Here is a 13750-nt window from a genome sequence, read left to right as displayed (position 1 = left end):
GCGGCAGGTAATAATGCAGAAACGAATAATGGAAATGAGCTTGAGATCCTTGAGAAGAATTTGAAAATAATGGCGTTATTATTTTTCTCCCCTCCTCCTTCCCCTCCACAAGGATTTCTTATTTCTCTAAATAATCCAACTTTCTGTAGTGTGTTGTGCTTCCAGTCTTCGAAACAGGTGCTCTGTATGTCTCAATACAACATCCAAAACTCATTCTATATAAAGAAAAAAATCAGAGGGGCAGATAATGCCATCTTTTCCCTCAGTTCTGAGACTGTCCTCGATCGTGCTGGTGTGAACTGCAGCCTGGTTGGCATCCAGGTTCCTGGCTGAATGCTTGGAAATGAGAGTAAAACCAAGCACAAGAGGAGGTTTCATTCAGTCCCTTGTGCCTGCTCTGCCACCCCCCTGATTTTTTTTTCCTTTTCAGTATTGAAGTGGTAAGGATCTTGCTTTCTGAGATGTCAGGAGATCTGCTCTGGCTCTTCCAGTGTTTCTTCCATCAATTCACTTGGAAGATCAGAGGAGAGGGAACAGTGCAAAATTTGTGTCTGCTCTGGGAACTACAACTGCAGGACTGTAAAATCTAATGTCAAGCCTTTGATGCTGGCATTGTTCCTCTGAACAGGATCCAAAGACCAATTTAATATTCTTATGGAATCGTGTCACCACATTAGATGAACCTTATTCCCAGTGAGCTGTTATTCATTAAAAACTATCTCCCTGGCAGCAAGGCTTTCAAAAAGCCTTTTTCAACATGGGTATAGTGCAAACAACAACAACAAAAAGTATTTTTCTTCATCAAGATATTACACACCCATAAATCTGAACCTTAATGCCACCTGGTCCCTGCAGCTAAGGGGAAGGATACCAATCCGTTTCCAATATTTGCTTACACTTCTTTGCTCTGACAGCCAGGGGGTTGCAGTTCGTGCGGTGCTGCGGGTGAAATGGGAACCTGTAGGTCTGTGAGTCTCCTTTTGGGCTCTCTTTTCTCCAAAGCCAGCACAGGCTGAGGATTCTCATCACCTTGCAGGGCAGACCCGGAGCCTCTAGTCACCCTCTAATCTCTCACCTAATAATTGGGTTTTACCCAAAAAGTGTTTTGAGAATTACAAGTGGAGAGTCTGTGAGTGGCAGAAGGGACTGCCACAGCCCTGTACAGCTTGTAGGTACATCAGTCTATCAGCATTAAATACTCTGTTTTGTGACGAAGAGCCTGAATAATTTTGAGAATTTATTCTCGAGTGTAAATAAAACAAAATAACCCACAGAGCAGCTCTTCTTTGCTATCAGAGAAGATCTGTGGCGGTGTGTGAATGAAATAGTTTATTGGTGGCTGGTAGCTGTAGTTGTTACTCAACCCTAAGCAAAGTTCATTTGAACCCTGTTTTATTTCTACCTGTTCTTCTGCCCTGTGGCTTTTGAAAACCTGTTAGAATATACAAAGCCAGAGGGATGTATTTCAGGAATATCTGATCTGTGTGTCTTACTGTGTACTGTTCGCTTTGAGAGTCTCCTGGCTCACACGTAGCTTCCAACGCACTTCGGTGCTTGAATAAAGAGATGCAACAAAAGAAAACACTCAGAAAATTTGATGTAATGTGTCACTAATGCCAGAAGAGGGTAGGCCAGTTCAAGGGAAATTTGCTTTGACTTTTGTGCAGGTTTTGGAAAAGCGCTTTATGCACTGAAGACCTTTTCATTACAAGTGTTGGGGTATTTAGATTGTCCATGTGGCTGTTAGTGCTGTTGGTTATTTTTGTTTAAGTTTATTCTTACTACTGCGTGTTTAAAAGCTCATGTTTTTTCTCTTCCAGCTCCTATGTTAGGTTTGATATAATTCGAAGGATAATGACTAGGTTTTTTGGAATTGAAGTTATCATGGTGATGGGGATCACAGACATAGATGACAAGATAATAAAAAGAGCCAATGAGGTAGGTGTTTGCTGCAGTCTTTGACCCAAACTTTTGGTATTTTCTACAGCTAGGAAATTTTCTACATAGGAAAATTAACCTGCGTTTGTTTTTTTTTTTGTTGAGTTTTGTTTGGCTTAATTAGTAGATAATAAACATTGAGACTTCTGGTCCCCTAGTGGGGCTGGGAGTCCGGAGGGCTGGGCGTCGAGAGCTGCGTGGAGATAAATGGGTGCAGAGTTGTGTGAGGGGGAGAGGCAGGGAGGGCTGCGTTACAGCACCCGCGTCTGGCGGCGTCCTGCCCTCGCCCCCTGCCTGGGAGGCCAGCGGGGAAGAAAAAGCCGGGGTGAATCCTCAGCACGGTTGGAGAGTATCTTATCCCCAAAGCAACCCAAAACTTAGCAGCCAGTAAGCTTCTGGCTGTGTTCTGGGGAAGCGTTGTGTCCCGTCGATGGTTAAAGGTAGTAAGTATAGCATTACCGCATGCGAGGCTGAGGGTGGTTCCTGAAAGGTGCCGAGCACCATCTAGCTGCAACGTCAGCGCCTTGGAAAGCTTTATCAGTCTTGTCCGAGTTTGTCGCCTACATGAAAGTTAACATTGAGTGTAGGGGTAAGTCTTGATAAGATTGGGGCTATAAGTGGTTCTCAGTTGGATTTTAATCAGACCTTTTTTACCAGCTGAGCTTGGTGAATGATTATTCCAATTGTTTTCTTTTTTTTTTTTTTTTGAAAGGCTTTTTGGACCCTGAAACGCTAAGAATGTATTCTGTGTTTTATTCTGCATTTTGAATTTTTTGTTTGGGTTTTAGAATCTATAACTCATGTCTTCTGGATCATAAATGAATGTGTTGGATCAAATTGCAGTTGCAAGCTTTACGCCAGTTTCTTGGAGCCGGAGAATTTGACAGCTGTCACTTTTATTTAATCTTTAAGTAAACGGTTACTACTGCAGTTAAATATAGGGCACCGCATTCAAATGAATACTAGCATACTGCTCCTTGAGACATACACATGTGTGTTCCCTTAGTCCATTTACTTGCAGTTTTCTAAGGCAGTAGGCCATCTTCAAACAAACAAACAAAACAAACCACAACCAAAAAAACCCCCAAAACCCAGGCATTTTAAATCTATACGTGTGCACTTTAAAATTTTTCCTCATTGCCAGACATTATGGAGATTTTATGTTTGAGGAGGGGGAAATGACATGATGTTTTAAAAGAACTTGTGTTCATTTACTGCATTCTTTGGTTCTATGAAGTAATCTTTTCAGTAATGGCTTTTTTTTGTGACTTTTTGAAATGCCTGCTCTGTTCTGCACATTTTGTTTGGGTGGCTGAGGCCTCTACCTCAGTAGCCTGATTTTGTTGTTGGGACCTGTGTACCTGAAGCATTACAGTGGTAGGATCAACATGCCTAAGCTTGTTCTCCATCCTTTGGTGGGATTCATCTAGAGAAAACCTGAAAGTTGGGCATCTAGTTTATGATGAGCGTGCTGCATGGCCTCAGTGGTCTCTTTGAGTTTGATGAGTCTCTTTGTGTTTTGAACATCCGTCTGGACAGGAGGAATTTCCCCATCTTCCTCCTATAGGCACCGTTGTCTCTCTGATCGAAGAAGCAGCTGAGCTGTCTAGGGAGATGAGTCCCGTCGCTGGGGTCTGGAAGAGCGCTCTCTCTGGTCTGTAGGCAGAAGTGTGCCTTCATTTCTCAGTGCTGAGCATCTTCCTCGTTTCATTGCTGGATGAGCATCTGGTCTGTCTTTACCAGAACTCCTGCCTTGTCCAGGAGCTTGTCCGAATAGTGATTCCCACCTGCGCTCTAAAAATCATACCTCTTAAAGATGCTCCAGTAATGAATTAGAAGGGATGAAACTGGATTTATTCTGTTAATGATTATCTGCAAGCTGGAGAGACTGACAGTATGTTGTCTTATCCTCAGAGAAGATGTAAAAGCTTGCATTTGAAACACTTTGATACCACTTTGCTTGCTAGGGCAGGTTTTGCTGTTACGTGTCTTTCAAGCACTGGCCTTTTCTGAATATTTGAGAACAAGTATCTTGTCATGTGCAAGTTGTGTCTTTCCTTTCGGGTTGCGCTTTCTCATTACTTCTGCGAGGATCCCTGTTCCTGTCCGTCACCCTGTCAATGAGAAATGCAGAGAAGGTGCTTGAGAAGTGCCGCACGTGGCAAAGTGTGGTACTGACTTTCAGTTCATTGCCCCTGATTGTACTGAGATCTATGAGTAACCATGATCAGCTGAAATAGCTTATTTTTCTTAATCACTGAAAATTAATATCCTGTCTCATCCTGCAAGTCTCTGATCTGTCTTTCTGACGTGTAGGTGGTATTGGTGTCCCCTGCCAATAAGTTGAATGAATTTCACGTCCCATGTAGTATATCTTGTCACTGGAAATGGAAGACCTTCTCAAGAGGAAAATAATGAGGGAGGGAAGGAGTTTGTTATTTTAATCTTTGGTTGCTTTCTCTGAAAAGATATGTATTAATATTTTGGCAATTCAGAAGCATAGAAACACTACTTTTAAGTTATTTATAACTTACATTTCTTCCCCATGAATGTTGGATTAATAAGCCTTTCTGACTCTTTACCTTGGGGGCTCATTAAGTCTTCCAATTAGCTATTAACTGTCTGATAAAAGATTGCAATATTTTATATTATTACTTTGATTTATGATTTACTGATCTGCTTCTCTTTCAGATGAATATATCGCCAGTAGCTCTTGCTCGTATTTATGAAGAAGACTTTAAACAAGATATGGCTGCCTTAAAGGTACAGATATTTGACCTTCTAAATTTAAGAGTGTTTTAAAGCAATTATTTTGGTCAGGAATCTGATTTTGACAGTTTGATCTGAAAAAATAAATTGATTGCTTGTGTGACAGTGATGCTTGGAAACTGAGTACTCATTTACTTTTTCGTTCTTCTGGGAAGATACTGCACACCTTTTGAGTAAGGAAATTGGGTGAGAAGCAAACTCTAGATCTAGAATGAACAAGTTAAATTTCTTTAGGAACACAGATTTCCCCCCCCCCCCATGCAATAGAGCTTTGGTTCACAGATAATACATATTTACTATAATGCAGAAATAGTCTGATCTAAAGCATATGAAACATCAAATATTCTTTCATCGACTTCAGGTGTCTTTGCTTCTTGTTCAGAATACTTGTCAGAAGCAGGGAGTAAGCCACTGGGAAAAATTAGTGAATTTTTTTGCCACCCCTCAGATTTTTTTTGTGTGTGTGTATTATCTTAAATGCTGCTTATGACCTTTTTATGAAATTTGCAACATTTTCTTTTGAAAGGTAAAATTAAGGACAATGTTCTTTAAAATTTGTTTCTTAGAGTGAAGGGACTTGTCAGCAGTGTTTTTCATACAGGTTAATAAGATGTTACTCTTTGTTTAAGGTCCTTCCTCCTACAGTGTATATGAGAGTGACTGACAATATTCCTCAGATAATTTCCTTTATAAAAACAATAATTGCTAGTGGACAAGCTTATGCAACCTCGCAAGGTAAGACTTACAGCAAGGCAAAACCTTGTTCAGCACATGTACAGGAAATCAGTGCTCTTAGTAGTCCTGTTTTGGGATCAGATGAGATACCCTGTGCCAGGCTTTACTTCTGTTGATTAACAGACAGGGTGTGAGCAACTTGTTTGTGATGACATGAGTGGGCAGAACAACTATTACTCAATTTCCAAGTTACATGTAGCTCATTACTTAATATAATTGTTTACTGTAATGAGCTGCTATTTAAGCTCCTTGGGGAAGTCCTGGCCTGGCTTCTACAAGAGAGTTGGGGGAACCTCTTAGCTCTGAACAGGAGGTGCTGTAAAAAAAAAAAAAAAAAAAAAATTCCTGCAAAGCACAATGTATGGATCTTTTTTTAGCAGAGCTGGTGGTTGTAGAAGCATTCAAGTGCATTATAACTGGAGTAGCAGTAGGCTATGTTTCAGTCAGAGAGGGGATTGCTGATTGTGCATGGGCAGGGAAGAACCTCAGGAGATCTCCAGAATACAAAGTAATCCGATGTGCAGAATGAGCACATGCAGTGGGGTTACTGAAAAGCTGGTAACATGGAAACATGTGCTACTGCTTTTGCAGTATTTCTGAATCTATAACTCAGAATTTCAAATGGGAGTTGAAGGGCATTTTGTTTTGTTTTGCTTTCAGGGAAATGTTCCCTCTTCATCGTGAATATGCCCCATCTTTGCTATAAAACTAAACATTTATTTTCCATTAGGTAATGTTTATTTTGATGTTAAGTCTTGGGGAAAAAGATATGGAGTATTAACTACGATTTATCCTGATACCCAAGATGAAGCAGGTATGTTCATGGCACCAACTTGTTTGTATTAATGCATTGTCTGAACTCGTGATGTATCTATGCGTAAACCTTCATTCAACAGTCTGAAACAGTTTTCTAACCTGTTGTGTATAACCAGCTTTTTGGTTAATTAAGGCCTCTTTTTTTTAATTGTTTATTGAGGCATTCACTGTTGGCAGTGCAAGAGGAAATTTGGTGGTTTCTTTTCTTATTTGGTTCCCTTTATACCTTTATTCTGGTACCCTAGAACAATTAAGATTCTTAATTTTATTTAAATACTTGGGAGTGGTACATAGAAGCTTCATAGTGAGGTGGTGGTCTCAGCCGTTGCACTTGCCAGCAGTGAGATAGTCAAGGGTAAATGCTGGGAAACATCATCTACCATGTTATTGTTCGGGCAGTGGCACCCTTGTGATGCATGCTAATCAGATGAATTTGGTTCTTCCGTTACTTACCACTGGGCTACTGCTAAGCAGCCTATTTGTGTGAGGGTGAGCAATCTCTTGATAGGCTGTGCTAGAGCATGCCTGTACCCTGGCTGGGTGTTTTTTGCTGCGGTTGCCCAGCTGCTGAGCAGGATTGCTGAGCCGCTCTGTAGTTTCCATAAGTCGGGTCTGATCAGCATTGGAGAATTCCGTGCAGCTCTCCTGCATCCTTTGCACACTGAAGTTCAATATTTCTTCACTGAAAAAAATCTGTTTGCAGTTACTGAAAATGCCTGGCAGGCTGATGCTCAGGTGAATTGCAGCCAGAAACTTCTCACAGCTCGAGTCTGGAGTTGTTTCAGCATTACAGCTCTCAGAGGGAAGGCGTTTTGTCGACAGTTATTGAGAGGCAGTTACTGACTGCAAAGGCAGCCAGCAGCCTCCTGGGCTGCATTAGGAAGAGCATTGTCAGCAGATCAAGGAAGGTGATCCTTCCTCTCTGCTCGGCATGAGACGAGACGTGCCTGGAGTGCTGGGTCCAGTGCTGGGCTCCCCAGTACAAGAGAGACATGGGCATACTGGAGAGAGCCCAGCAAAGGGCCACAAGTACAATGAAGGTACTGGAGCATCTTTCATAGGAGGAAATGCTGAGAGAGCTGGGACTGCTCAGCCTGGAGAAGAGGAGGCTCGGGGTATCTTACCCATGTATACAAATACCTGATGGGGGAGCAAAGAAGATGGAGGCAGGCTCTTCTCAGTGGTGCTTGGTGACAGGACAAGCGGCAATGGGCACAACCTGAAACATGGGAAATTTCACTTAAATCTAATAAAACCCTTTTTTACTCTGAGGATGGTTAACTAGACACCGTCCTGGGCAGCCTGCTGTAGCTGAGGCTGCTCTGAGCAGGGGGTTGGACTAGATGATCTCCAGAAGTGATCCAGCCTCAACCGTGACTGATTCTGTGTTTTACCCTGTTTCCCCTCAAGTAAATCTACTGTTATTTCTAAAGATTTTGTCTGTTGTTTTGCTTATAGCCAAGAAGGTGAAGAGGGCTTTTTTGTAGCAGTATACTCAAAAAAAGGTGAAAGAGGGATGGAGTCAACAGATCAGCCAGAGCTTGGCAAACTAGTGAAAGAGCCAAGGTGAAGATTCAGTGGATAAAACTAGGGTTATATTTCTGTCCCCTTACTTCTTATCAATTTTGAATGATGAAGCAGGTGAAATGGATTTTTGTAATGTGCTTCCCTTAATATTGCATGACGTTCTGAATAAAAACTGACTCTGTGTAATATCAGTAAAGTACAAGCGGAATGGCTCAAGAAGAATGACCATCTAGTAGATCTCTAAAAATAGCCGAGAATCACCATTAAAATGTGTTGATACTGGAATGCTCCAGGGATTGGTTCAGACCCAGTGGTACACTGTGATTTTATTAGCAATATGAAATAAGTAGAGGAAAGAAGTAAATCTAGCATCAACTGCTGATAAAACAGATGAGCGGTGTTGAATAAGGGAACTTAAAACAGTGCGATTTGCTTGCCAAGCTGGATCCCTTCAAGCCAAATAAGTATATTGTTCCGCATCAGTCAAATGTGAGGTCATGTATCTGTCAGCAAAAAAATACAGAGTTCAGAACCCCTGCCGGGGAGCGATGTGTGTCTGACCAGGGGTTAGGAGCCAGCAGAGACGAACCGCCCTCTGCGGTACCGTGGCAAAAAAGACGTGAAGGAAGCAACAAATGTAGCTGGGGAGGAGACCTTTGTAGAGAAGCCATTGGTGAAAATGGTACTGGAAGGTTGCTACTGTCCAAGAGTAGTTCTGATTCTCATCTCCATGCTCTTCTTGGTTTTATAGAATCTGAACCAGAAACTATTTATGTCCCAGAGAAAAAGTTGTGGGTTTTTTTTTTTCTTTGTTTGTGGGTTTTGGTTTGAGTTGGTTTTGTTACCTTTTCTGCTGCGGTGCGATCTGTTTGCCCTAGGAAACTGGCTGATAAGTAACTAAATGAATGATGTAAAAGCAGAGAAGGCCAAAAGGACTAAAAGGATAAGATGTATTAAAGAATCTTGAATCCACCTTTTCAGCCTACAGAAATCTAATTCAACACATTATTTTTTTCAAATGCTTGAGAAGGTGGAAGCCGTGTATAAGGGGGAAGGGAGAAAAGTTGCAGGAAAAGAGTTGAGCGAAAGAGATTAAAATCTGAGTAGTTCACTAAATGCACGTTTCCACTTGCTTTCATTTGCTCTTTTTTTTTTTTTTTCTTTGAGACATGTCCCATTAACAAATCACTTATTCTTGGTAGTTGATACTGATAAACGACATGGTAAAGATTTCGCCCTGTGGAAGGCTGCCAAACCTCAAGAGCTATCCTGGACTTCTCCCTGGGGAAAAGGAAGACCTGGATGGCACATTGAGTGTTCCACAATATCAAGGTCAGATTTCTTGGATTTTAAATCTAGTGCTGTTTTTTGTTTTCAGTCACAGTACAATTGTAGTAACAGTATTGAAAGTGTTTTTTCCAATCAGCAGTTTTAATGTGAATACTTTGTGCAATTTGGGATGTCACGTGTGGCCCAAACAAACACTGCTCCACCTTAATGGCGTAGCTGTCTTACTATATTTTGGCACCTTCTCTTGGGACAGACTGGGGTATTTAAAATATGCTGTGCAGGATCATACAGTTGATTAGCAAGTCTTTTAACTTGAACCAAAGTTTTAGTGAAAGTTATGGTACCTCTTTCATTTGCCTCCCTCCCACTTCTTGCAGTCTCCATTGGACCTAGTTCAGCATGTAGTGCTGTGTCAGGAGGACAGGGTATGGGATTCCATCCTGACTCCAGCGAGTGTATGAGATCTTGCTGGCCTTATCTTCACAGCAGTTGTGGATGTTCGTGCTAATCATCTAAGCGTTATTCAGCTCTCTTTAAAAGTCAGCCACAGTATTAAATATTCTGATTTCTCTGTGGCAGTGTATTCTCTGTGGCACGATGTGAATTGTGCATAGTAGTGTTTTGCTTGTAGTTGGTTTAAATTAATTTGCTCTTAATTTGAAGTTTTATTTTCTCCACAGGATGGTAGTACTTTGTCCTGCACTGTATTAACTATGACCTATTAATTTGTATTTTAAAAAAAGGGACTTTAAATCTTCTCTCCTGGAAGATTGATAGTGGTACTTGGTTTTGCATTAGTCTCAGATTTTTTGGAAGCTAATAACAAATTATTTAGATCTGGCCCTGTTTAACTTAAGTTTTTAGCCCAAGCTGAAAGTAGATGGAACAGGTGCTTTAGGTTTCTCTTTCATATGCTTTGCTGGTGCACCTGGGGTTGTTGGTCATTACTACCTGATTGTGAAAAGCGTTTATCAGGGTGATTTTCTGTCTGTAAGTAGTTTCAGCACCGTGAAACAGTTCTTAAAGCAACTGAAGTGCACAAGAACATGCTGAATTTGAAGTGCAACCTGTGACAGAAGTGCACAGGTAAAAAATGCCTATTACAAAATGGCCTATCTGCTAATGTGGTGCTGTTTATAGGCTGCATTTCTCTCTGTAAAAACTTACTTTACTGCGGCTGGATGAGGCTCCTGCCGTGTAAATAAACAGTGACCCATGCAGAGCATAAGTGTAGGGATCTTGGACTGTGGAAAATGGAGAGCTTATTTTGGTAAGTTACCTAAAGTGTTTTGCTGTCCCAGTCAGCTGTCCAGGGCCCATTTTAAGCAATACCTATGTACCTGTCTGTTTTGCTAAAGACCTCAAAGCACTTCAAGTAAGCTAGATGAACTAATTTTGAAAAGTCTTTGAAGTGTGCCTGGGGAAGGTGAATGAGAAGGGTGTTGGTCTCTAGTGCAGCCCTGGAGGAGGGAACCACCTGCTGTGATTTGGGTCTGATCTCCTCTCTGGAGTTTCCCTTGTGGTGAGATCGGCTGCTCCTCCCGCCCCTGAGTGTTTTGCAGATCTGTCTCTCCCCTCTCCCCAGCTCTTAATGGTTTTGTTGGAGGAAACGGCAAGTGGCCAGTGCTCCTCTGTAGATGGCACAAGGGAAGGCATGAGCCAGGGCCCCTCCGGTGACCATCTGTGCTTAAGCTGGTTTTGGAGCAGACAGGAGGAAGCAGAGGGGCATGGGCTTGGGAAATGGCAACAGCTGGTCTTTCTTCCCTCCTCTCTTCTCCTCATTTTGTTCTCTTCCTGTGCCCTAACTGCTTCTGCAGAGCCATCGTGAGCCAGGGTGTTAAAGACCAAGGGTGCTTTGTCCCAAAAAGGGACAAAAGTATTAATACCTAGCCAGCTACCAGGAGCAACTTGTTAACGTGACATGTGGAAAGACTGTGTGTGTCTGTGCACATGCGTGTGGGGCTTGCCTTTTACTTTCTACTTGTGTGAGATACAGGCCTCTGCATTTCTTTCACAAAAAGCTTTTGTAGTGTTCTACTTACTGATCAGGAAAATATTGTTACAGTGCAGCGTTTGGAAAGCAGCTGGACATCCATACCGGTGGAATAGATCTTGCATTTCCTCATCATGAAAATGAAATCGCACAGTGTGAGGTGTATCATCAGTGTGAGCAATGGGGGAATTACTTCTTGCATTCTGGTAAGTAAAATATTAATCACCTGAAAGGCCTGTACAAATATAAGGGTTTGGTTTTTTAGGTTTGGTATTTGTATGATATGAAAACAGATGCTCTACTACAATGATCAAGTTCCTGTCTTCACTAGTGAAGAAACATAAATGGGAGTGAATCTTGAAACTGTAGAATGAATGCCTTTATTAATAAAGCAGTCACAGTGAAATATTCCTGAATTTCATCTGGGGAGATCTCCAAATAACAGTATATGCATTGCCCGTGCACAGTGTTTACTCCTAATTAAAAATGTGGAAAGAAGAGTTTTTCCTGTAGAATCTCATTCCCTTTCATTTGAGTTTTCTCAAAATTTGGGGGTACTCTTTGTGATAGGCTTTCTTTTTTAATTGTATTTTGGCTGTAACAGAAGAGAGTGAAAAGAGTTGATCTTCCCTATATGTGTTTATGTAGTCCTCCTAAAACCAGAAAGAACCGGAACCCGCAGTATCTGAAGACAGGGAGTGGAGGTGGCAGGTGGGCAGGTAACGTTTTAAAAGCATTGTGAATAGAATAAACCGGTCTTGTTCTCCAATGTCTCTCAGCACCAGTTGCTTGTGGGCTTAAAAAAAAAAGTTTTCAGTAGCATGCAGAATCAAATAGCCTGTGTTTGTAAATACAGTGAAAGGCGCTTAATCATGATAAGAAAAGACATCTGTACTACTGGATAAGAATGGAGAGAATGCTAGGATATGTGAACTCACAAAGTTGTGTGATCCTGCAGAGAAACGTCTGAGCTGGGATGTTTTTTATGGTTTGAAATGTGGGGGAAGCCTTGCAGGCAGACGCTCTGCTGCAGCAACCAACAACTGGATGTTCCGTGTGTGCAATTCACATACCCATAACTATTTAAATTCTCCTGGGAAGCCTTTTTTATCCACCAGTAGCATTACGCCTAGTGATTGGTATGAGAAACAAGATTCGTGCTGCAGACCAAGTGAGTCAGATGCAGTCAGTCTACTCTGGTCAGGTCAATGAGGTTGCTGGTGGGTAGGGAGAAGTTGGTCTGTGACATCTGTGGACTACATAAAGACCAATTCACTCACCCCTCGGCTCTGTACAAAAGTGGAGATGTTGAGTCTCATCACTATGGTCCCTTAATCCTCTCTCTAGTGCTCTGACCAACTTCAGTGTCTCTCTGCTTTCCTATGGAGCGTGAGTGCTTGATATTGGTGTAGCCCATAGATGTCACAGACCTTGTCTCTTCCCCCAGAAGTGACCTTGCTGGCTATGCCTGACTAAGCTGTACCAAAGTGTCTTTTACTCGCTTGGTCTTCAGCACACGATACTGCCTGGCATTATGTAGAACTGCTCCTTGCTGTCTTTGCACAATAGTGCTTCGGCAAAGTTTGTGCTGTACAGTGCTTTGACCTACATCGTTGTCTGATGGTACTAGTGCTGTTCACGTTGATGGAAATCTTGAAATTTGTTCTTCCTATTGCAGTCATGGTGGTTCTGGATGGTCTCCAAAGCTCTGAAGTCAATAGAAAGTCAGGTTCAAATCTGCAGTCTCTCTTCTTGCTAAACAGTACTTTGTGCAAGATGTCTTGGTGAACTCTTTGAGCTGCTTCCCTGAGTAAAAGATGCAGAGTTAAGCCTGTGCTACGCTCTGGGAATTACTTGGGCTTTCTTTTTTATATATATTTGTACTGTACGGGATGAATATTGAATTCTAGTTTCAGTTCCCGGTGTAGAGCCTGTTATAAATCAATAGCAATTGTCCAGAGGCTGGTGCATTCTTCAGGGTGTGCTTTGCTCCTTAAGTGCTGGGGAATTCTCTGTGCTTCCACCGAGATGCACTGGTTACTGCCAGGTGGAGCCATCTGTTGAAAACCAGTGAAACTGACCTTTCAAGCTTGGAATTGAAACTATAGGGGAAGTGCTCTTTGAAACTAGCTAGCTAAAGAGGAGTCAATTTTTCTTAAAAAATAAAATTTGAAAAAAAAAAAAAAACCCCAACCCAAAAAAAGAACTTAATTCCAAGGGCAATTTGTACACTGAGGTTCTCTAGGAGCTGACAGATTACATTCATTAAGTCAAAAAATTTTGCTGGGGGACGATAGTGTGAATTATTCAGGGCAAATGAATCAGCTTCAGAAACAATTTATTCTGGTAACAGACTGCAGAATTTCAGCAGGCTCAGAATTGGAGGAGCAATCCCCATTAGAGGAAGAAAATCCCTGCACAGGGGATAAATCTTCTTATAAGGACTTTATTTTTAGATTACTTGTACTCTGGGAAGAGCGCCAAGCCAAAGTTATGAAAATCCTTGTATTTTGTGATTCTTTAATGAAATAATTCTAAGTGCTGAAAGTCTCAAAGAGGAATATTATTTCAAACTCAGATGTTACCTGTACCTTATTAGGGAGACACCATCAAACTATTTTAAGCCTGGCTGCCTGAAGTTAAGTAAGTCAATATTTAGGCACCTTTGCAAAAGAAAATAAT

The 13750-nt window shown here is 41.6% G+C and overlaps 1 protein-coding gene across 1 annotated transcript in view; it reads left to right on the top strand.

Moving 5' to 3' along the window:
- Nucleotides 1–1820: 1820 nt before the first annotated feature.
- CARS2 (cysteinyl-tRNA synthetase 2, mitochondrial (putative)) overlaps nt 1821–13750 on the top strand; it is a gene marked incomplete at its 5' end in the record, with an annotated part of 33092 nt that continues 21162 nt past the window's right edge. The window contains 6 exons of the mRNA XM_009582324.1: nt 1821–1938; nt 4630–4701; nt 5337–5442; nt 6173–6256; nt 8988–9117; nt 11141–11274. Of these exons, the coding sequence (XP_009580619.1) occupies nt 1821–1938; nt 4630–4701; nt 5337–5442; nt 6173–6256; nt 8988–9117; nt 11141–11274 (644 nt within the window). The remainder of the gene's footprint in view (nt 1939–4629; nt 4702–5336; nt 5443–6172; nt 6257–8987; nt 9118–11140; nt 11275–13750) is intronic.

The sequence above is a fragment of the Fulmarus glacialis genome, unplaced genomic scaffold (assembly GCF_000690835.1).
Source record: "Fulmarus glacialis isolate BGI_N327 unplaced genomic scaffold, ASM69083v1 scaffold6297, whole genome shotgun sequence".
In the NCBI taxonomy this organism is placed as follows: Eukaryota; Metazoa; Chordata; class Aves; order Procellariiformes; family Procellariidae; genus Fulmarus; species Fulmarus glacialis.
This window is presented reverse-complemented; position numbering and strand designations above follow the sequence as displayed.